The sequence below is a fragment of the Crotalus tigris genome, unplaced genomic scaffold, assembly GCF_016545835.1.
Source record: "Crotalus tigris isolate CLP2741 ecotype Arizona unplaced genomic scaffold, ASM1654583v1 scf7180000024474.295514, whole genome shotgun sequence".
Classification (NCBI taxonomy): domain Eukaryota; kingdom Metazoa; phylum Chordata; class Lepidosauria; order Squamata; family Viperidae; genus Crotalus; species Crotalus tigris.
Window position 1 is genome coordinate 171962 of NW_024100645.1, and position 24845 is coordinate 196806.

Sequence of the window (24845 nt, forward strand, 5' to 3'; positions counted from 1 at the left end):
TTTTCCAGGGTGTTCTACAGCCTTCTCCTCTTAATCCTGGACTTTTTCTTCTGAGAACTCTTTTCAAACAAAATTCCCCCTTCTTATTTTCCGAGGATGCCTGTGGAGTATTTCTGGGGCCCTAAAGCATAATTGGAAAGAAGTTCTATTTGCTAGAGTTTGTTTTTAGGAGATGCCAGCTGCTCTTTCATTTAATATTTTTTTAAATAAAATCATTTTAAAACTCAGGTGGAGATGACTTATTTCAGAGTTTCCTCATTCCATAGAAACACGAACAACAAACTGTACGACTGGTGGTCTTTTCCAGAGTGAAGTGTGGGCGAACTGTTTCACTAACACAGGGGTAGGCAACCTTGGCTCTTTTATGACTTGTGGACTTCAACTCCCAGAATTCCTGAGCTGGCTCAGGAATTCTGGGAGTTGAAGTCCACGAGTCATAAAAGAGCCAAGGTTGCCTACCCCTGCACTAACAGATTGAACCAACGGAGCATTTAGTTATTTCTTTTACATAGATTGAAAGAATATCTTATTCCCAAAGATGCCGGATACTTTATGTTTGATAAAAACAGGAACAAGAAAAAGAAAAACCATAAAACTGAACAAAATGTTACAGGGTTCACTATGTGCCTTGTCCCAAAGCCTGGAAAAATGGCCAGATTTTTTATACTTTTCAGAACGTTACCAGAATTGGAGACATATAGCTCTCTGGAGGATACCTCTACTTTTTTTGGAATGATTGCAGCCTGTTTTCAGGGACATCTCGGGGAGGGGAGAAGGAGTAAATGCCAGTTTCTGACAAAAATGTCATCAATTGTGATCACATGACCGCAGGACTCTGCAAAAGGCCTTAAATGCAAGCTGGATGCCAAGTGTCCAAAATGCAGTCACATGACTGGGAGGGGGCACCATCGGAACTTTGAATCTGGATCTTAAGTATCGTTTTTCAGGGTCCTTTGTTACTGTCTTCTGAACAGTCAGTAAGCAACCAGTCATAACTTGAGTCCTTTCAAACTGGCTTGAGTCAGCTCTGTAGCTGCCATCTTGTCTACCATCTCTGTTATTACAGGATGGACAAGAGGAACCAGATTGGAAGAGATTTGGAAGACTTAAATCCTCCCCAAAAATCCAGTCAAAGGGCCCAGCTGCTCTGCATGCAGAGACTAGCACCACTGGAAAATGTGTGGACTTCAACTCCCAGAATTTTCCATCGGTCGTGGCTAGGGAATTCTGGGAATTGAAGTCCACACATCTTCAAATAGCTAAAGATGAAGAACACTGGGCTAAGGAAAATACATTCCCACTGAGTCTTATTGGCCACTGCCATCCCTGTTATAATAAGGCATATTCCATTGCCCTGCCTGCCATCTGTATTTTCCCAGTGAGTCTCCACTGATCTTCCCGTTATTTTACTGAATTGGCTTTTAATCCCTATAATGAAAAGACAGAGCAATATTATTCTACATTATTTAAAACCTGAGTGGTTGTTGAATATCTACTTTAAAATGTTTCTCTTTTAATTGTCTTTTTCTTCAATTGTTTACTATATATTTAAAATATTCACAAATTGTTTTCATCCTGTGATCTTGTTGTACACCACTCCTACAACCATCACAATGAATTAAAAAGAAATGCAAGCTTTCATTAATAATTAGAAATTCCCTTTGATAAACAAAATGGTACCACACCAACAGTTTGCATGAAGGAAACACTAGTCTAAAGAAAAAGAGGCCTGTCCAGTCTCTATTTGATGTTCCTCTTTCGTATGTTTTCTTTTAATTAATTTGAAACACTTGTTATTACCACATTCAAATACCGGAGCAAGGAAGGGCATCTCTTCAGTCTACTTTCCAGAACAATTATTCTGTTCATGTTGTAATAGGCTTGGATGGCACAAAATCTGAGCAAATATTATATTTTTTGTTTTGTTATATAACTGATAGAATCTTCTGTTCCACTTTTGACACAATGAGTCTTTAAAATACTACAAACTTCAGTTGTCCCCTCCCACACTTCATTTTTCAATCTGGATGCCTTTAGTACTTTTTCTCTGATGCTTATAAATGTAATACTATCTGTACTACTACCAAAAGTACAGTACTTCATGCTGGAGCTCTTCAAACACACTGGTGTATACAGACTCACTGAATATGTAGATATGAACTGGAGACAAATTGTATCCCAGTTTAATGATAGAAATCTTTTTCTGATTGCTTTGTATACTTTTTTCTTTCAGAACTCTAGCTTCTCTCCTTTTCATAATGTGCTTATTCATGATTCAGCTGAATATTCCAGCTTTGTACAGTATGTTATGCAGAACCAAAAATTAACTGCACAGGCTGAGTTTAAACACTATTCTAGGCTAAATGTGATTTGCTGGTTTATGATTCAGTGCATTTATTTATTATATTTTTTTATTCCATCTTTATTATTTTATAAATAACTCAAGGTGGCGAGCATACCTAATATGCCTTCCTTCTCCTATTTTCCCACAACAACCCTGTGAGGAAGGTTGGGCTAGGAGAGAATGACTGGCCCAAAGTCACCCAGCTGGCTTTCATTCCTAAAGCAGAACTAGAACTTACAGTGTTCTGGTTTCTAGGCCAGCATCTCAACCACTACTCTATATATCAGATTCTCTCAGTGTACCCAGGAACACAGTTACAGTTTAGTAGCCATTACAGGAAGAGAGATGTCTTTCTCTATGGCAACCTAAGATAAACTTTGATTTGATAATTTCACAAATCTGAGGAATGCATGAAGTTCTCACTTTGTACTTGCATTGTCAAATGAAAAGTAGAAGGAATGGTATATCTGTGCTGGAGAGCTATTGGGTAAATCAGTGTTTTGCCAGCTCAGTAATTTTCAAATAGATGGAGCCAACCTGGGAATCCTGTGAAATTAAAATCCACACATCTCAAAGTTGCTGACCTGACTGAGGAAAGTCAAAGGGAGGTACACAATTTGATGATTTGCACTTGATTTGGAGTATATTGTCACTTCTAGCCAGTATGGCCTAGGGATATGAGGATTATATGCTAAAATATTTGGAGAATACCAGATGTCTTATCTCCTTTTGTAGATAGGTTGGGGGGAGGGGGTTAGAAGAAGGCAATGTCTTGCCTTTTTCAAATGGTAGTTTTTCATCAAAGTGGCCTTTAAGTATTTCAAGTCCTTCTCAATCTGGGGAGGCTGATTCATTCCGTTGGGAAACTGACCTGAATTTGAAGGGTTTTCAAAGCCTCCCAATGCAGCCTCCTCCATGTACAGGTTTCTACCTGAACCTCTAGGAGTGATGCAATTTCTGATCTTCCTTCATTTTTTCTTAAAGTTTTTTTTTTCCCCAGAGGTTTCTCCAGTAACTGCTGTAAATGGGATTCCCCCGTCCATTTTACAATGAGGAAGATATTTCTACTATTGAAATTGAGGCACAAATTCGCCCAAATTCATATTTACATACCCAAACTTGATGTTTGCACAGCTGCTTCGTGTCAAGCAAAAGTTTACTTGGCAGTAACCGCAAAATGCAGATTCTACTTTTAAATGCATGAGATGTTAAGTTAAGCAAAGGCTACTGGCGACAGTGTTTATGCACCCCCGCCTAAATCTTATCTCTTCTACATCTTCCCAAAAAGGCAGAGAATTAAAAAATAATAAATTCAACGAATCTGTAGGGCAACATAGTGGAAAAGACAGGATTATGAGCTCCCCGAGGCGTTTTGGGCTCAGAGTCAGAAGACTGTGTTCAATAGCCACAGGATTGTTTTGTCCAGATTGTTTTTAAATGGAGGATGAAATATAATCCCGTTCCGGCAACACCTCCAGCCCTCGCGACTGCAGAGGAGCACAACCGATCGCCTCCGCCGCCTCTTTAAGCGCCTTGACAGGTGCTGCTCCGAGGGGAACTGAACGGAGCCCGCCTATTGGTCGTTGGAAGGCGAAGTGAATGATGTCATCGTACACAGCCCGATATCATTGGCGGAGAGAGGAAGGGTCGGCTCCCTGATGGCGATCTTGCGGTCGCCAAGGAGGGAGGGGAGGAGCGCTGAACTGCGGCGGACCCGGGAGTCGCCTGGTGTGCGAAAGTGGGCGCTGCATTTCCTGGCCTCCCCCGTTGGCTCGCGCTGCTCTCCCGAGGGGCGAGCGGGGGAGAGGCAAGGTAGGTTTGGAGCCCCCGAGCGAGGCGTGGGGCGGTGGGTCAGAAAAAAAAACACGTTTTTCTTGGAATTGTCTTCGGAGCTGGGTTGGCCATTCGGTGGCACCGGGGGGTGGGGAGGCTTCAGCTTTTCCTGCCTGCAGAAATAGGGAGGGCGGCCTCGGGGCGTCTCGGAGGGAAAACCTTCGCTGCATCCCTCCTTTGGAGGTGGAGCCGCTATGCAGAGAGGTCGGAGCAGGTGGAATCCCGTGTCATCCCGTTTACGTGTCCCCTGGTTCTCTGTATCGATTACTGCCATCAAGGCGTTTTCGACTCCAGCGACCACACTGATAAGTCTTCCAACATTGCACCCATGGCCACAGCAGCTTGGTCCATCCACTTAGCTGTTGGTCATCCTCCTCTTCTCTTTCCTTCCACCTCTTCCCAATATTACAGACTTCTCCAGGGATCCAGGTCCTCACATAATGTGCCCGACTGTAGGATCATTTGAGCCTGGTCATTTGTGCCTCAAGTGAGAACTCTGGATTAATTTGTTCAATGATCCATTAGATCCTGAAGTCATAATTGCCTTTCTAAGGAAGTGGGTATCAGCTGACATCCGTATTGTGTTGTGGTGGCTTGCCGCTATAATCTGAGCAATACGGAACTAGCTTGTAACATATTTCCCAGGTGTGCTTGCTTATAACCTCCATTGGTAGGGCCGGGCGACAGAGTGAATATTGGTTATTGTAGGCTGAGGAATGGTGGGAGTTGTAGTCCAATGCTTTTGGAGGGTGTCTGGCTAGGAAGATAGATTTGATGCCATCTGCTGGACATCAGGATTCTCCATACCTACAGCACCTTTAATGTTTTGGGTATCTCTTGGTCATTCGGATTTTTGCCTTTTACTTTAAATTGTTAGAAGTTTAGTAAGGTGCCATCAATTTGTTGAAGAATGCGATGCATCTTCTTAATGTCAGTTTGCAAGTCAGGGGTTTTAGATCAAGTAGCTTGATCTGGCTGTTACTGCTGTATCTGTGACTTTTATATTTATGATTAATGCCTGCCTAAAATGTGTTTTGGGCTGTTGAATTAGGTTTCTATATACTGCTGATGCTATATGAGGAAATGGCAGAAGCCCAAGGCCAAACCTCATTCAAAAGTGTAATGCATGTTTGTTGGATTTTGGTACTACCAGATTGTGACAGTTTTTACTTCCTGATGTGGTTGTGACTTGTTAATTTTAAAAAATATAAATTGGACCTGTTATTTTCAGTTTATATGACTTGAAAGTAGTTTATATTAGTGAGCATGCTTAAGTGGGCATTACATCCTGGATAATTGGGATTAACACAGCTCCTGTTTTCCAGATTATTTTGCCTCACAAAGCTTAAGTTTCTCCACTCCCAACAATGGGAATATAGAGAAAACAATGTTGGAGGTGCACAGAAACCATACAGCAGCTGCCTGACAGCTAAATGGCTCTTGGGGAAGAGATTACAGTTATCCACTTACTTTCCAAAAATGTCTTAAATGTTCCAATATCTCAGGGGCTGCCACAAAGAAGAGGGAGTCAAGCTATTCTCCAAAGCACCTGAAGACAGGACAAGAAGCAACGGATGGAAACTAATCAAGGAGAGAAGCAGCCTAGAACTAAGGAGTAATGTTCAGACTTTTATTACAATCAGTGGAGCAACTTGCCTCTAGAAGTTGTGGGTGCTCCAACACTGAAGGTTTTTTAGAAGAAATTGGACAGCCATTTGTCCAGAATGGTATAGGGTCTCCTGCTTGAGTAGGGAGTTGGATTAGAAGAACTTTAAGGTCCCTTCCAACTCTGTTATTCTGTTACATAGGAAGGTTTTTCATTTAATAATGACTAATAGTGCCAACTAAAAAGCTCAGCATCTATTTGCTACAGAGAGCAGTCTTCAGTTCTGGGAAATGTAGCCCACACATCTCAAAATCATACAGAATCCCTCTGGATATAAATCAATAATAACAGGGAAGAAGATGGTTGTCCTCCAGTCCTGTCTGCGGACTTCCTAAAGACATTTAGTTCCTTAGGAATGCTTGACTGGATAGGTTTGGGACTTATGTAAATCTTTCCCTGATTTCCCTTCCTCTGGTTGCCTCTGTTTAGTGGACATAAACCGGTGTTTCTCAGCCCCAGCAGTTTGAAGACATGTGGACTTCAATTCCCAGAATTCCCCAGCCGGCATGCCTTAGAAAAAAGCTGGCTCCTTTCAAAATCTTCCTTTGCATTAGGGGTTTTCAGACTTGGCCCTTTTATGACTTGTGGACTTCAACTCCCAGAATTCCTCAGCCAGGCACACTGGCTGAGGGATTCTGGGAGTTGAAGTCCACAAGTCATAAAAGGGCCAAGTTTGAAGACCCTTGCTTTACATCCTCTGGGTTTTTCCTCACTTGCCCAGGGCAGAAGTATGTCTTAGCAATTTTTTTTTTACTATGTTCCCAAGCAAGATTTTTTCTTCCTTGTGATTTCGAGAGAGCCTTGAAAATCTCATTCTGTTTTCTGTTTTTTCTATCTTTCTCCTTTCTTACTTAATATTGTGAGGTAAGGTAGAGGAGCAGTTGAGATATTGGACTAAGACTATAGAAACTGAGGGTGAAAGATACCTTCAGGCATGGAGATTGAGTGGTTGACTTTGGCCCAACCTTGGTCTCTTGACCTAAGTTCCCTTGTAGAGTCATTTTTGGGGAAACTGAATATATGGCTAGATATGTGATCTTGAGTTTCTGGGGCGAAGGGGGGGATATAAGTGTAACAAATAAATGAAGATCGTTTGACCTTGTCCAGTTGCTTCCAACACATCTTACAGCATGACATTTTCAGATCCCAACTTCTTGTGGTTAAGGTTTGGGTTGTCACCCTGCAAATCAAGAATACAGATGTGGGGGTTATGCAGAATAATCTTTAACCCAAGTTGCCACGTATCTACCGCCTAGGAGTCTCTTGCTCCATCAGCTTCTCTTGTTGATCTCGTAAACATTCCTCTTTCTTCCAGTCTTGTTCCTGGTCTGAAAATGGCTTTTTCCAGGATGAGGGTCCCACCTGCTCTGTTCTCCTTCCTCTTGCTATTCCAGTGGATGCCAAACTCTGGTAGTTCCCAGCAAGATACCTGCCAGACCTGTCGGGGTCTTGTCGACAATTTCAATAAGGTGGGAGCCTAGAAAGGATCTCCAAAATGGCTTGGGTGTATGTAATTATGATTAATGCAAAGTGGACATCCCATTTAGCTGGGTTTGCTAGGCATTCATCTGCCCTTCCTCCCCCCCCCTTCAGTCTCAGAATAGGATTTGGGGAGGAGGGAGCAAATGCTGCTGAGAGAGGTATGGAGATGTATAGAGGACGAGGGGCAGAAAGCAGCAATGGAGGTGGTCGGTTTGCATTGCATGGGGTTGAGGGCTGCTGTGCTGGGATGGGGTGAGAAGACCAGCTCTGGCTTTGCTGTGAGGCTTGTCCTGCCTTCTCAGGGTCTGGAGCGGACACAGCGAGAGAACTTCGGGGGCGGGAACACAGCCTGGGAAGAAGAGAAGCTTGCCAAATACGCCAACAGGTGATTTGAAGGCTGGGCTGCAACAGGCCATTGGTGAGATGTTGATACTGCAGACTCCGGGCCATACCAGTATCTTCGTTGGAAAGTAGCAACCTCTTACTAGCATCCTGATTGCATGAAAGCCAACAAGATGGGCCTTGACACCTAAGATGAAGTCTCTTTAATAAAAACAACAACAACCAAGGCTATGATAACTCATACAGTTGCTTCATTTTAAACGTTATTGTGGAAATTCTGACAATACCCCAGTTGCCAGAATCTTTATTGCAGCTGGAGGCCAAATGATAGTGTTAACCTGTCTTAAAGCCCAGTTTATTTTCTTAGGACAGAGCTTCCCAGCCTTGGAAACTTTAAGAAACATATGCATTTGTTTTGTTTGTTATTATTATTACTAGGTTTTTTTTTTTTTAAAAAAAAACTTCATAGGACCTTTTTTTACTCTTCATAACAATAACAAACAAAAAAAACCCTAAATGAATACATATCCATGTTGTCCTTAAGCATGGATGGTGAGATGTGCGGCATATAAATATAATAAACTAATAAATATTATTGGATAACAGTTCCCAGCATTCCACGTGATTTTGAATTCTGGCAGTGATTGTCACCTCAATGAGGCATTAAAGATTTCCATTAGCTGATCATGATATGTATGGCTGGAATAAAAAATTACTTTTTCTCCCTTAAGAGGTAGCTAAGCCTGCTATTTCATTAAGAATATCAGAACATTTGGGAATATTTCAAAGAGTTATAAAGAATGAGCAAGTTTTAAATTCAGCACATTTACAGGGTATTGTCCTCACTTGCCTAAAAGGAAATATCAGTCAACCTAAGATTTATTTCTATGTATATATATACATATACATACATACATACATACATACATACATACATACATACAGAGATTGTGTAGTGATGAATCATATGGTAGGACATAAATGGAGCTCAATCATCTCTAAAGTTATACTCTTCATTATTTACTAGAGGTCCCAGATAGGAAATGCACATGGACTCAGATAGCTGGCTGGGAATTATGTCATTCTAATACTTTTGGGGGAAAAAACTAATAGAAAAATAGTACTTGAGCTGGTTAATAGATTGAATTGCACCAACGCAGATAGATTTCATTTCTGCCAGTTTTAACTGAAAAATGAGCACACAGCCAGAATGCAATTTTTTTTTCCTTTGTGGATGTCATCATTAATTGGCTGGGATGTTTTCTATATAGATACCCAATCAAATCTGGGATTCTTCATGTGCCCTCCTTTCTCCTGTAACCTTCCCTGTGCATCCTTTATGAATACACCAAGTTTGTTACTTTTTTCTCCATTTTAATTATCCATTGTGTGAGTTTTGGTTTTAGTAAACTTGAAAGCTTACCTTAAAAAAAAAAAGCTAACAAAGATACATTGCAACTTTTTATCCTTTTTTTCCTCTCCTTACAATATATCTGCAGTGAGAAGCTGATTGCTGCAACATTAATTAGCTAAGGAAATGTTCCCTTGCTTGACAAACACCTTCCATGTTTGTTCCATGCTCCCACAGCTGTTGCTCACAGCGTCCCCCGAGTCACTTGCCTGTCATTTGGCCAGCTCCTGACTTGACTCTGGGGAGGAAGGAAAGCATTAGAGATTGGCTGCTGGCCCAAAGAATATCTGGATGAAATATTGAGAAAGAATATGAAGTTCATTTAAGTTCCCTGTATGAAAGGCCAATGCAGGTAGTCCTTGACCATTCGTTTAGTGACCGTTCAAAGTTGCAACGGCACTGAAAAGCGACCTATAATCATGTTTCACACTTATGACCGTTGCAGCATCCCCACAGTCACGTGATCAAAATTCAGATGCTTGGCAATTGGTTCATATTTACGACGGTTGCAGTGTCCCAGGGTCATGAGACCACCTTTTGCGACCTGCTGATAGGCATAATCAATGGGGAAGCCCACCCATCTTCAGTCTGCCAAAGCTGAATAACCCTGGCTCAGAGGGATGACAGAGGGCTGTTTTGGTCAAGCAGGCAGGGTAGACTTTCTAGGGCAGAACTCTGCCTTGCCTTGTCCAGCTTCCTCAATTCTCATGTGGTCTCTTTCTCCCCTCCCAGTGAGACACGTCTGTTGGAAGTACTGGAAAGTGTGTGTTCTACATCAGATTTTGCCTGCCACCAGCTGCTGGAGCGAAGTGAAGACCACGTAGAACATTGGTGGTTTCATGAGTGAGTCAAAAAGAGGAGGATGCTTTAACTTACTTAATGTGGAAGAAGCTCAATCCGGAGGCTTATTTACTACAGATCATACCGGTATTTCCCCCACGTTAGCAGGAGGAAAATTCAAGCCATGGGGTTGGAAGGAGGAACGTCAATGATCCACATAATTCAGTAGGCAAAGTTAAATAAAAAAAAACAAATTCAGAGATAGAATATCTGCTTTGTCTGCAGAAAGCATCTCCGGGTAGACCTTGGAAACCCCAGGCACCACCTCTAGTCAGTGTAGACCAATGGCCCATAACCTTTCTGGCACCAGGGACTGGTTTTGTAGAAAACAACCTTGGCTCTTTTATGACTCATGGACTTCAACACCCAGAATTCCTGAGCCAACCATGCTGAGGGGAAAGAGAGAAGTTTCCAAGCTGAGCCATGCTGGCTCAGGAATTCTGGGAGTTGAGGTTCACAAGTCATAAAAGAGCCAAGGTTGCCTACCTCTGGACTAAGAGATGGAAAGGAGGAGGTTGCAACCTAGAATGGCCACGGGACTTGGGTTTGGCTAGTCTAAAGAAAAGAAGAAATAGGAGAGACATGGTAGCAGTGTTCCAGTATCTGAGGGGCTGCCACAAGGCAGAGGGGGCCAGGTTGTTCACCAGAGCACCAGAGGGAAGGATGAGAAACAATGGTTGGAAACTGATCAAGGAGAGAAGCAACCTGGAATTAAGGAGAAACTTCCTGACAATGAGGACAATCAACCAATGGAACAGCTTACCCCCCAAAATTGTGGGCACTCCATCACTGGAGATTTTTAAGAAGAGACCTGACATTCACCTGTCTGAGACGGTATAAGGTCTCCTGCCTGAGCAGGGGGCTGGACTAAAAGACCTCCAAGGTCCCTTCCAGCTTCTACTCTACTCTACTCTAGTCTAGTCTAGTCTAGTCTAGTCTAGTCTAGTCTAGTCTAGTCTAGTCTAGTCTAGTCTAGTCTAGTCTATTCATTCCTGATCTGAGGTGGAGCTGAGTCAGTGATACTAATGTTGGAAAGTGGCTGCAAATACAGCTGGAACTTTGCTCGCCTGTCATTCACATCCAGCTGTATTGCTCAGTTCTTAACAGGCCATGGACCGGTACTGGCGTGTGGCCCAGGAGTTAAGGATCCCTGGTGTAGACAATCCTGTGGTGTATGGACCCATGATCTGACTTTGTATCTGTTTCCATCTCCTGCCCAAATACTATATAGCTGTTTCATTATTGGGAGTTGTACAGAGCTTGTATAATTGATAAATTGCAGCGTGGTGGAATGAGGAGCGGCAATAACCAGAAGATTTTTTTTTCCTTAGGCAGCAGCAGCATCCAGACTTTTTCCAATGGCTGTGCATGGATACCCTGAAATTATGCTGCCCATCTGGCACCTATGGCCCTGATTGCCAGAGTGAGTGTTTCAAAGGCCCCTGGGGTTTATTGGAGGGGATGCTCCAACAGCCTTTGTGCATCTCAGATCCTTACCTCATCTGTGGATCCTCCAGAATCTGGCTGGAGCAAAGACTCCAGTTATTCTCCCTGATTTAATTTCTTAATCCACATATGAGCTAAGGGTCTGAGATATACTCCTGCGATTCTTAGAAGAATATATTTTCAAGGGCCTTCTGCTGATTCTGTAACCAGGAAACATTTCTGCTGGCTACTTGGCTGGAGATGAGGAGAGTTCCAATATTTCTAGAAGGCACCAGATGGGGGAAAGGATCATGAAAGTGTAATAAACAGATCTGAGATGGTTTGTTTTAATACAGATAGTCCTCATTTAGCAACCACAACTGACCAGCACGTCTGACATTAAGTGAAGCAGTTGCTAAAGTGGAAAATCACATGACTGCAACTGCTTTCCTTTTCCCCATTCCTCCACTGTTTGGCTTTGTTATCCTACACTTGGGTAATTAACAAGAAGGGAATTAATATTTGCATTTCCATTAATTGGGTAGGAAGGGATTGCAAGAGAATAAGCAGCCACACAAGGAGGAATACACATTGAAAGCGATGCAGATGGCAGTCGTGAATGTGCTACGTGTGGGTATTCTTCACTGTGTGCCTGGCTACTCTCTTGCAATCCCTTCCTTTCCAATATCTCCACTTTGCAAGAGGAGGATGGGAGAGAGGGAAAAAAATCCATTTCTGCAGGCAGTCTCTCTGCCTGACCCATTCCTCCTCCACTCACAGAGTGGAGAATTGGACAGTAAGCAGGCACACAATGGGGAATACACTAGGCGATTTGTGTAGCACACTTGTGGTTGCTGATGCCAGTGCCTTGCTCTCGATGTGTATTCCGTATTGCGTTCTTGCTTCCTCTCTTGTAATTCTTTCTCTCCAATCCTCCATTCTGCAAGAGTAGGGGAAGAAAAACAAGAGGTCAGGCACAGGACTACACATACTGACTGTAATGGTGATCACATAACTGAATGACTCTGCAAAGTAGTAAATGGTGGCATTAGTTGTAAAGTTATTTTTTCAGCACCACTGTAACTTTGAACAATTGCTAAACAAGGCAGTTGGTAAGCGAAGATTACCTAGGATTTCCAATCATTTGAAAAAGAGTAATATTCAGTCACTAATTCAGTTGGAAGGGATCACTCAGGCCATTCAGTATGGGAGTCCAAAATAAAATATCTCTGACAGATGGAAATCCAGAGTCTATTTAAGTGCATCTAATGGAGAGAAACCTTCCAAGGCAATTGAGGTCCAGAGTCCAACTGCTTTTCCTGTTAAGAAATGTTTCCAGTAGCCAATCAGAATCTACCTTCCTATAAATTGAGACCAGTAATCTACATCCTGCCTTCTGGGGGGACAGAAAATCAGCCACAGGTATGCTCTTTGTGACAGCTTTCAGATGCTAGAAGAGTGTTAATAATCCCCTTTCCAACTTTTCCTCTCAGAGTTAAACATTTCACAATCTCTCCACATACAAATTAGCTTCCAGTCTTTCTTTATTGTCTTTCTTTGAGCTCTTCCAGTTCTCTGAATCCTCTGTAAATTGTGATGCCCAAAATTAATCACACTAGTTAAGCACTCAGTTTCTTTCCCCATACATGAGTGGCTGGCCATATAGGATGGATGGATGGATGGATGGATGGACGGACGGACGGATAAATGCAGGGCTTTTTCTCCTAATAGAACGCCCAGAACGGAGTTCCGGCACCTTTTTTGGATGGAACCTTGTAGGGTAGGCAAGGCAGGTTGTATGACGTGTGTGAGTTCCAGCACCTTTTTTTTTTTTTTTAGAAAAAAAGCACTGGATAAATGGGTCACCTGATGGGATAAGGAGAGCCGGTCCGCTTGAAGTGGTGGGGGTGAGACTTGAATCTTTAAATACTGAAGTTTTTAATGAAAATTCTTAACATTGCAAAATGTAGGTATCTGGAATGGGAAGAAAAGGTGAAGTAAGAAATCTGAGCACTGCAGAGTTAGAGCCACGCTACATGTTGGTTTCCGCTTCTGATTTCCATCTCTCCGCAGCCTGCCCTGGGGGTGCCGAGAAGCCTTGCAGTGGATATGGGCAGTGTGATGGTGAAGGCACACGTGGGGGCACTGGCCTCTGCATGTGCCAGACTGGCTACGGTGGTCCCTTTTGTTCTGAGTGTGGAGATGGCTACTATGAAGCTGCTCGCAATGACAGCCACCTGGTATGTGCGGGTATGTAGAGTGTTTGTGCTGGGCTGGGGAAGGTCGTGGAATTGTCATTTTGTAATCTCTTGGGTGTGGTGGAGAAGGCATTGGGCCAGAAATCAGGAGATGGTGAGCTCTAGTCCTGCCTTAGGCACAAAGCCAGCTGGGTGACCCTGGGCCAGTCACTTCTCTGAGCCCTAGGAAGGAAGCAACGGCAAATCACTTCTGAAATCTGGCCAAGAAAACTCCAGGATGTAATCCTGGCAGTTGCCAGGAATCAATAAAGCCCCTTTCAGGTTAATACTACCATAGATGGTGTCTTTCTGTAAACAATGTCCCTCTTCCCTTTATATCCTAAATCAGGGGTCTTCAAACTTGGCCCTTTTATGACTTGTGGACTCCAACTCCCAGAATTCCTCAGCCAGGCACGTGTGGGAGTTGAAGTCCACAAGTCATAAAAGGGCCAAGTTTGAAGACCCCTGTCCTAAATGGTAGCTTTTGTTCCAAGCTTTGGCCGTTTGAAAGGGAGAGAAGAGGAGGGTCTGAAAATATCTCTTATCTTCTTTCTAAATTGAATATAATAACCATTATTTTTTAGGAAAGATAAATGTTTTGAATTTAAAAGCTACCCATCTTACATTTACATTCTCTGAACATGGGTAATTAATCTGTTCATTGTTTATATTTGCTTTCCATGTCTGCTTTATACTTTCCAGTCTTCTCCAATAAGTATGATAGATATGAAGCACGACTTTGTTGTAGTATAACATACAGTGTCTAGAAAGTACTAAATTAGGAAGAGAGCCAGCCTGGTGTAATGGTTAAAACACCAGGCTAGCACTCAGGACACGGTGAGTTCTAATCCCACGTTAGGCACAAAACTGGGTGACCTTTGACCAGTCCTTCTCTCAAAAGAAGGAACCATCTATAATGCATTGATTATAATCATTGCTGATCTATATTAGCCATGTGCATAAAATGAAAAACAGAGGTTTCTCCGAATGTTTCAAGTTTTCTGGCCCTAGAAAGTGCTCCCTCATTTTTCACCCTCAAGCCACATGTAGAGCCACACTGGGTATGAATTACCACTCAATTGCAGAAAGTTCAATTAAGAGGATGATTTTGAAAACACGATCAATTCCTATAGAAAATAACGGGAACACATCTTTGCTTTTGCTGACTCAAAAATCGCTTTACATTAGAATCTGTTATCAGCCGGAATGATAGATTAAAGGTTTTTTAAAAAAAAATTAAATAAACCATTTGGTCACCCGGTCAGCAGCTTATAGGACAAAGGTGGGAGTTGATCTCCTTAATTTCTTTTTCATTAGCACAATTCCATTTTTATTTTTAAAAAAACCTCTGTCCTTGATTAATTTTACTGGCACCCATGTCTTTAGCAAGCAGAACATGTAATTTAAAAAAAAAACCCAGGCCCAGTGAAGGAACTATATTTTTTAGTGATGTTTTTCTTACACATAAGAAGAGATGCTTTCTGCAAGAAATAAAGAAAAGGCAGAGGAATTTCTGGTATTTCTCTTAGTGTTGTAAGATAATGATTAACATTACCCTTATAACAACAAACAAGAACATGCAGCGTTTCTCTCTCTCTCTCTCTCTCTCTCTCTCACACACACACACACACACACACATCCCAAACGCAACCAATTAGCTTATGCCAACCTAGAAATGTTTTATTTTAAATACAGTCTACTTTAAAGCTTGCAAGAGCAAGCAAATCAAAGTTTCATAATCAACCAAGTCAATACTATATTTACAGTTACATTTATAGTACCTTAGCAGCATTTAGCAATAGCAACAGCACTTAGACTTATATATACCGTTTCATAGTGCTTTACAGCCCACATTAAGCAGTTTACAGAGTCAGCATATCCCCCCCCCCCAAACAATCTGGATCCATCTTGCCGACCTCGGAAGGATGAAAGGCTGAGTCAACCTGGAGCCTGTGAGAATCGAACTGCCAAACTGCAGGCAGTCAGCAGAAGTAGCCTGCAATGCTGCATGCTAATCACCATGGATCGTGTGTTGCTTTATGTGTGAAAAGAGTTATACCACACACATACTATAAAATAAAGCTCAACGCAAGAAATAGGCGATCTCCCCATCCCATCTACCCATCTCAAAGCATCCCAAAGCCAAGTTAAAAATAACTGTAGTTTACGTGGCAGGTTGGCAACGTAAACTACAGTTGTTTTTAACTTTGCTTTTTGCATACAACTTCTTTGCATACAACTTTGCTTTGCACACCACTGGGAACAGCGTTTTCTTCAGCCCTGTGCTGCTTTTGCTTCTCAAGTTTCCACCTCACATCAGTCGTAGACTGTGTTCCTTTTCACACAATTCTGTCTCCCACCCAGAGTGCTACCGGGCCTGTGGGCGCTGTTCAGGCCCTGAGGAGACCAGCTGTCTACGCTGCAAGAGAGGCTGGATGCTGCACAACCAACGATGCATCGGTGAGCCTGTGGCCCTGGAAAGGTCTGGAGTTGCTGGGTGATGTTGGAAAAGGCAGACTTCCTTCAAAGGCCTGCTTCTACTGCATATGGTGCAGGTAGTCCTCAATTTATGACCGATCACTTAGCGACCGTTCAAAATTACAACAGGCTCCTTAAAAGGCATTTACAAGCCAATTCCTCCTCCCCCCCCTTGCAGTCACATGATTGAATTTTGGGCACTTGGCAACTGGTCGGCTCTTTGCAGTGTTCCGCAGTCATGTGACCACGATTTAATGACATTTTTGCTGAAAACACTCCATAGTGAACAAAGGGTTCACTTAACAACCAGCCCACCTGCTTAATGACTGCTGGAAAAAAATGGTCACAAAATTGAGTTGGTCACTTTATGATTGTCGTGACTTACGAGAATAATTCGGCAGGCCCCATTGAGATCATAAGTCAGAGACAACCTATAATAAATTCAGTAAATAATCGTGAAGATAGATAGTCCTCGACTTAGGACCACAATTGAGCCCAACGTTTGTTGTTAAGCGAGACAGTTGTTAAATATGCTTTGTCCCATTTTATGACCTTTTTTGCCACAGTTGCTAAGTGAATGGCTGTGGTTATTAAGTTAGTAATACGGTTGTTAAGAGAATCTGCCTTCCCCGTTGACTTTGCTTGTCAGAAGGTCACAAAAGGTGACCCCGGGATACTGCGACCGTCATAAATATGAGCCAAGCATCTGGATTTTGATAACCTGACCATGGGGATGCAGCTGCCACGGTTATAAGTGTGAAACATGGTCATAACTCACTTCTTTCAGTGCTGTTGTAACTCCGAACATTCGCTAAATGAATAGGTCTAAATTGAGGTGTACCTGTATCGTGTTTTTAACTGTTATATATGTATATTTGGATGTTATAAGCCAGGGGCCCTCCATCTTGGCAGTTTTAAGACTTGGGGACTTCAACTCTCAGAGTTCTGGGAGTTGAAGTCCCCAAGTCTTAAAGTTGCCAAGATTGAGGACTCCTGTTACAAGCTACCTAGAGCAGTGGTTCTCAACCTGTGGGTCGGGACCCCATTTGGGGTCGAACGACCATTTCACAGGGGTTGCCAAACAACGCAGTCCGCCATTTTTTCCCCCCTTAGCTGTGCTACTCCCTTTTATTCTATTGGCTTTTGAAAGCCAATAGAATAGACTCTGTTGAATAGAGTCTAATTCTATTGGCTTTCAAAAGCCAATAGGAATTGTCCAGGCTGTCTCTGCCCTGCTGAGCCCGCCAAAAGTCCCATTCTGCAAACGGTGCTGCACCAGTTGAGTAGTCCTCGACTTACGACCGGTTGAGTAGTCCTCGACTTACGACCGGTTGGGGGGTCACGGCATTAAAAAGGTTGAGAACCACTGACCTGGAGTCTTTTACAGCAGGTAGCCACAATAAATTTAGTAAATATTAATAAGAGAAACAGCAACGTAGAAGCTCAAGGAAGAATGTAAGATTCCTTCATGGGAACTGAGAGAGAGAGAGGGAGGGAGGGAGGGAGAGAAGGTCTTCTGCCTCCCCTATCTTGATCTCTCCATCTTTCTTACAGACATAGATGAATGTGGCACCGATATGGCACACTGTCGCAGCAACCAGTTCTGTGTCAATACAGAAGGCTCCTATGAGTGCCGAGGTAAGAGATGAAAACTTCCAAAATGAACCGTCTGTTGCTGTAGGCAGCCCTCGAACCCATTCAGGAAGCAGACCTGCTTCTGCCGGAGAAATGGGTCTTCGGCAGATGATCTGATGTTTCCGTTCCTCTGGGTAATGTGGGAAGCCATGCCATGAGCACATCAACCCTCGTTTGTCTTGCCTTGGTGCATGAATCCTGGTAGGCATCAGACTCTTCATGGGAGCAAAACATATGCAAAAATGACATGATCTCCCAATTGAGGACACTGTTTTTCCCATCTCCCATAGGCAGACATTCTTAGCCAGGTGGGCAGATTTACCTCTATAAGAGCAGCCTATGTTTCAGTCGTAAGCAGGAAGTAGTAGACGGACTGACGCTTCATGTTAGGCTTACTACATTTATTTGTGCATGTGTGCCTTTGAGTCAGTTTCTTACTGTTAGCAATTGCCTGGGCCAGGGGTAGGCAACCTTGGCTCTTTTATGACTCGTGGACTTCCGTTCCCAGAATTCCTGAGCCAGCCATTCTATCTGTTGCTACACCCCTTTTACTGGTTCGGTTGCTATGAAAGAGATTTATTTTGGATTATAAGAAAACCCTGGAATCTATCACACAGGAATGGTCTAAGCCAGTGATGGCGAACCTTTTAGAGACCGAGTGCCCAAACTGCAACCCCAAACCCACTTATGCATTGTCGGGTGCCGGGTGGGTGTGGCCCATTGGATGGGTGTGACCCATCGGGTGGGTGTGGCCCATTGGGTGGGCGCAGCCTCAGTGGTAACGGCAGACTGGGTGGGACTAAAAAGTTCAATCAGTCAATTCCAACTTTGCAAGATCTTTTTTTCCCCACGAGAAGTTGAAATTGACTCATTGATTGAACCTTTTTTTTTTTTTTGCACACGGCGGCGGAGACCTAAAGCAAAAAGGTTTTTTAAAACCCAGCTGAAAGCCTAGGACTGGGGCGACGGCGCGCGTGCCCACAGAGAGGGCTCTGAGTGCCACCTCTGGCACCCATGCCATAGGTTCGCCACCACTGGTATAAGCTGGGGTAGGCAACCTTGGCTCTTTTATGACTCGTGGACTTCAACTCCCAGAATTCCTGAGCCAGCCATGCTGAGGGGAAAAGGAGAGGTTTCCAAGCTGAGCTATGCTGGCTCAGGAATTCTGGGAGTTGAAGTCCATGAGTCATAAAAGAGCCAAGGTTGCCTATCCCTGGCCTGGACCAATCCCTGCAATTTTCTTTGCAAGGTTTTTGGGAAACAATTTGCCTTTGCCTCTTCCTTCTTCCTAAGGCTGGGAGAGAAGGATTGGCCCAAGACCACCCAGCTGGCTTTGCACCCAAGGAGGGGCTAGAACTCACAGTCTCCTGGTTTCTAGCCTGATACCTTTAACTGCTGTGGTTCATACAAAAATAATGTTCTGATATTTCTCCCTTACCTTTTCATTCAGCCAGCTAGCCATCCAGCCTTACTTACCCCTAGGGGTCAATGCCTAGGCCCAGCTCTTCATTTTGCTCTCTACTTTCTCTTTAGACTGTGCCAAGCCTTGTATTGGCTGCATGGGTGCTGGGCCTTCTCGCTGCAAAAAATGCAACAAGGGATACCAGCGAGATGGTGTCAAATGCCTTGGTAAGTTCAAGTATCACCCCTTTCTGTGCAAGTGTTCCTATCAGGAGTCCTTGGCGCTGTCTGAATTTGGTTGTTTTCATGCAGATGTTTCATATGAGCAATAGCACTTAGACTTGTATATACTGCTTCATAGTGCTTTACAGCAGAATTCCCCAACGTTTCCAGCTCTGTGGACCAGCAGTGGGGGGGGGAGAGGGGATAGTTCTGCATGAGTGGTGGGCAAGGGCGCAGGTGCGTGCAGCTCTGTTTGTGCAAGTGGCAGGCACACATGCCAGCCACTCACGCAAATGGAGCATGCACACGTGCTTGCCCGCTGCTCGTGCAAGTTGGGATGCGCACGCACGTGCATGCTCACTTGCCACTTCCACGGCCTGGCTCTGAATGGCTCAAGGCCGAGTAGTGGGCCACAGTCCAGGGGTTAGGGACCCCTGCTTTGCAGCACTAAGCGGTTAACCCAGTCAGCATATTGCATATTGCCCCCAACAATCTTAAGTCCTCGGAAAGATGGAAGGCTGAGACAACCTTGAGCTGGTCAGGATCGAACTCCTGGCAGTGGGCAGAGTCAGTGCAACACTGCATTCTAACCATTGTTCCCCCATGGCTTCTACCCAGTTTCATTACTCAAACTAAGTCACATCATCAGTGCTAGTAAGGAGTGGGGTTTACTCTCAGTTTATGTTCTGGTGGCTTGCCCTGTCAGTGTTAGCGGGGGCGGTCTTAGAGATTCTTTGACTGGGCTGTTTGCCATTGGCTTTTTTGGCAGTTCCTTGGCTGGGTATTCCTATTCCTGCATAACTGGGAGGCAGCCAATCTTCTGGGCAGCCTAGAGGACTTGGTCTGTTAAAGCAGCAAGGACTCCTTTAATTTTAACTTTGGGAGTTGCTGAATTGTTGCAATCTGTTTTCCTTGGACTCCAGATGGGGCTATGGTGGTTGGCTCTATCCCGGAAAATACTCTAAATTGGCCCCAACCCTGTTAAGCCTTTCGTAAGGTCCTAAAATCGTATCTGCATTTCGGTGCCTGAGAGGCTGAATGTGTTCAGGGCCCCATTGCCTGGTTGTATTGCCAACTGGCCAAGTATCTTGGATGTGTGTGTATATAATCTGGATGTCTTTAGTGTTTTTATTGGTTTAAAATGTTTTTAGCATTTTGGATGGTAGGGTATTTTTTGAACTGTATGCCGCCGAAAGTCATTGACTGAAATGGGCAGCTATAGAAATGGAATGAATGAATGCTGTGGCAGCTGTAGTTATTGCCAATCAATACCTGCAAATTCCTCCCCCATGATTGCATCAAAGTTAATATAATTAATCAAATGGCTGAAGTCACAAAAATCCACGTGGGGAATGCCAAAAATCTCATGTAAAATGTCAGAAGATTTCCGTCTTTTTCCACAAGAGTTCTGACGGGTGGGATTTTGCAGGATCTGGTTGCTTTCATTGGGGAGTTCGCTGTGAAAGAGTTACTGATCACTGAACTAGGGTCTAAAGAGTAACCTGAGGTTTTGTCCTTTGGCAGGTATGCAGCCCAGCCAAAGAGGGAATAGAGGAGTTCCAGAAAAAGTTGTAGGAAAGCCGTGGAATTATGGATAGAAAGTTTCAAGGAATGAACTGAAACACATAGAGTTAAATAAAGAGGTGGATCATAGTTGGCTATCGGTAAGGGTAGTCCCTGACTTACGACAGTTCGTTGAGTGACTGTTCAAAGTTACAACAGCACTGAAAAATGTGACTTAGGACCATTTTTCACACTTAACAAGCATTGGAACATTCTCATGGTCACATGATCAAAATTTGGCTGCTGGACAACTGACTCATACTTATGTCCTGGGTCATGTGATCACCTTTTCTGACCTTCTGACAAGCAAAGTCAATGGGGAAGCCAGGTTCCCTTAACAACATTGTTGCTAACTTAACAACTAGAATAATTCACTTAACAACTGTGTCAAGAAAGGTTGTAAAATGGGGCTAAGTTCACTTCACAATTGTCTCGCTTTGCAACAGAAATTTTGGGCTCAATAAGTCCAGGACTATCTGTATTTTGTCATGGCATTTGAGCACTCAGCTCCCTTTTCTCCAATTGTTAATCCCAAATGTAACAAGCTAGTGGAAGAAGAGGCCTGAGAGCTCACGGCAGGTAAGATATAGCATATAAAATATGCAAACCTTATCTGGATTGATTTGCTAGGCCACAGATTTTTTTTTCCCCTTGTTTGGAGCAAAGCCCGAATTTAGATTTGTCCTTCGACACTTGAAATCTGCTGAATCAAGGTTAGGAAAAGCAAGGATTTACTGGGTTAGAAACGGTGAGTGAAGAGCAGCAGTTGAGCAGGGATGATGACCCTGCAGAGCTCAGAAAACATGGCTGCTGCATTGGTGGATGAAAATGGGAAATACAAAATGGAGGAATTTTAGCCAATATGTTTATGATTCTATGACCTTATTGGCTCCCAGATGTGGATGAATGTGCTGGTGAAGTGGAGGAACCTGTGTGTACGGGCGCCAACGAGGTTTGTGAGAACACAGATGGCAGCTATCGCTGTGTTTGCGCTGAGGGACATCTACGCAAAGAGGGGATCTGTGTGGAAGACAAACCCCCAGGTAAAAGTTAGTAGGTGCATTTTATTTTTATTTATTTATATCTCGCCTTTGTTGCTTTTGCAAATAAGGTGACCTAATACTCATTCCTCCTCCTGTTTTCCCCATAACAAGAACCTTGTGATGTAATATGATGTGGGTTGGGCTGAGAGAGAATGACGGGCTCAAATCCAGCCTTCTTTCATGCCTAAGGCGGAACTAGAAGTCACAGTCTCCTGGTTTCTAGCCAGGTGCCTTAACCACTAGACCAGTCTGGCATCCTTGACAGCTCAAAGCTTCTTGCTGTGCAGTAGCCATAATTCTGTCTAGGACCAGCTTTGGGATCCGTCTTCTTTGTCGTTCTCTGCTCCCTGTATTCTGCAGACATTTCCTCACAAACCCGCCCTTTCAGGAATAGTTGGGGTCTACAATTGAGTTAAACACAATCATCCCAATCAGAATGATATTCCAAATGAGACACACATTTGGATTTATTTTGGAGTAAATGAATTGTGGAATTGAGCGGCACGGTGCCTAGAGGTGGAGCTCTCGCCTCACTATCAGGAGACTGTGAGTTTGATCCTGGGTAGCAACAGATATTTCTCTCTCTGGGAACAAAGAAAAAACATCTGCTGCGAACTCCATGTAGGCATCAGGAAGAGCATCCAGCCAGTAAATGCTCAGCTCTATTCAGTTGCCCCAACTCCACCCTGAGGCAAGGGATTACAGCAGGGGTAGGCAACCTTGGCTCTTTTATGACTCGTGGACTTCAACTCCCAGAATTCCTGGGCCAGCTCAGGAATTCTGGGAGTTGAAGTCCACGTGTCATAAAAAAACCAGGGTTGCCTACCCCTGGATTACAGGGTTGTTAAAAGATAAAAAAAATGAATTGTGGAATTACTACTTAAATATATTTCTGAATCAAATTGAGGCTCAGTTTTTACATAGCGGGCAGGGGAAGGGCGAACCTAGACCAGTGTTTCTGAACCTTGGCAGGTTTCAGATGTGTGGACCTCAACTCCCAGAATTCCCCTTGATGGCTGGGTAATTCTGGGAGTTGAAGTCCACACATCTGAAACTTGCCAAGGTTCAGAAACACTGACCTAGAGAGCCAAACTGCTCCAGAGCTCAAAACCTGACTGCCCTTGCCACTGCTGATGACCTCTTTGTTGCCCCGCAGATGCTCCCGAAAAAGGATTCTTTGACGACATTACAGATGACGAAGTGGTTGTGCTGCAGCAGATGTTCTTCGGGGCCATCATCTGCGCGCTGGCCACCTTGGCTGCCAAAGGAGACATGGTCTTCACTGCCATTTTCATAGGTGCCGTCGCTGCGATGGCCGGCTATTGGATGTCGGAGCGCAGCGACCGCGTTCTCGATGGCTTCATGAAAGGCAGATAGGGCTTAGGCAGGGTTCACTCCCTTACCTGCTTCCTGCCTCGGAGAGCCAGCTGGGGGGGCAGGAATACCTTGACCCCCTACCCTTTCCCCCTTATCTTAGCAGGTTTGAAACCAGGAGATGGGAAACACAACCTGCATCCCCATCTGGCCTAAAACAAGCCTTGACTTTCTGAAGATACGCTGGAGGGACAAATAGGAGCTGGGAAATCATGCAGGCCTATCACTGAGAGGTCCTGACAGGTATTAGAAGGGACTGGATACCCCTTAAGGAAATTTGAGGTTCAGAAGACACCGCCCCTATTATTGTCCAACTGACCCACTCTCCATGCATGTTGGATGATCCTGGAAGAGTTCATCCCAATAAGCTATGATCTTTCCCACTTGGGGCTGCCAAGGCTAACTGGAGAAAAGCTCAGCTCTTTGGGTTTGTGTTGGCGTGGGGTGGTTCCCTGCTGGCTTTTGGGGAAACCTTGTCCTTTGGCTAAGAGTTGACCTACACATTGCATTGAAGGAAGAGAGAAATGGCAGCAATACATTGTTAGAGTGTTCCGCTTCAGGTAGGATCCAGTGTTTGGGCTGACCTCAGAATCACCCTGTATTGAATCAACCAGTATCACAAGAGATAGCATAATATAAATTTAATAAATACCGTATTTTCCGGCGTATAAGACGACTTTCTAAACCATGCAAATCTTCTCCAAAGTCGGGGGTCGTCTTATACGCCGGAAAATACGGTAACAATATATATACACTTATTTGTGTGGTCAGAAGTGGTACATTTCAAAATTTTCTCATCTGCATAATAAATGTATGGGCTTGCTCTCACTCTGTTGGGGGCAGCTTGGAAGGCGAAGGAAATTGAAAGAGGCCTGCATGTCCACCTTTTCGCTTTGCAATTCTGTATCTCAGGAAAAATAAATGTGTCTAAACCCACGCAGCTCCTACCATTGCACCCTCTCTGTCTCACGTGCCAGTGGTTTTTGTTCTGCCAAACTTGTACACACAAGGTTCGAAACTTGCAATTTCGCTTCAGCCTTCACGTTAAAAGAATTTTTGGAGAAGACTTGAAGAAATGTCTTCTCCAAAATGTTCCTCTGTCTCTGTTTTCAAAAACCACATGAGCCTTCTCCAAGTTTTGTCGGTCTTTTCTCATGCATGAAACTTTGATCCTTGGACTATTGGACAGGAATGAGTGGAATTTCAACTAAGACAGCTTCAATCCTCTCCTAAGGTTAACTTGTTTGCTTGCTTGAGCTTGTAGGCCACTCACTTCCTTATTAACTCTAGATGGCTTATCGAAATAAAAGGAAAACGGCTAAACAACAGCTAAAGCAAACCATAGAGTGTTATTTTAGAACAAATGTTTAAACCATTGTTAAAAATCAGAACAATTAAAGGCCCTGAATAAACAGGTATTTTGCCGATGGTTAAAAAAAACCCCTCTCCTAAACTGTAATGAAAGAAGACTTGTTTCAATTTAAAATACAGTTTGTTCCACAATGTGGCCCTTTTCACAGAGAATTAATCAGCTGGAAAGGAGGCCTAA

General features: G+C 43.7%; 1 protein-coding gene across 1 annotated transcript; it reads left to right on the forward strand.

Annotated features, from left to right (window-relative positions):
• Positions 1 to 3907: 3907 nt before the first annotated feature.
• CRELD1 (cysteine rich with EGF like domains 1) lies at positions 3908 to 24236 on the forward strand. Its single transcript, XM_039333361.1, has 11 exons — positions 3908 to 4156; positions 7159 to 7312; positions 7628 to 7710; positions 9811 to 9921; positions 11250 to 11341; positions 13417 to 13593; positions 15945 to 16040; positions 17613 to 17696; positions 19227 to 19322; positions 21776 to 21922; positions 23079 to 24236. The coding sequence occupies exons 2-11, from the start codon at positions 7178 to 7180 to the stop codon at positions 23297 to 23299; spliced, it is 1242 nt and encodes a 413-aa protein (XP_039189295.1). The 5' UTR covers positions 3908 to 4156; positions 7159 to 7177; the 3' UTR covers positions 23300 to 24236.
• Positions 24237 to 24845: the final 609 nt, after the last annotated feature.

Bases quoted from the DNA above. Each gene is read 5' to 3' on its own strand.
- CRELD1 (XM_039333361.1), top strand. From the start codon at position 7,178: ATGGCTTTTTCCAGGATGAGGGTCCCACCTGCTCTGTTCTCCTTCCTC. The intron at 9,922-11,249 runs GTGAGTCAAAAA...TTTTTTCCTTAG, and splicing joins GAACATTGGTGGTTTCATGA to GCAGCAGCAGCATCCAGACT. The intron at 19,323-21,775 runs GTAAGTTCAAGT...ATTGGCTCCCAG, and splicing joins AGATGGTGTCAAATGCCTTG to ATGTGGATGAATGTGCTGGT.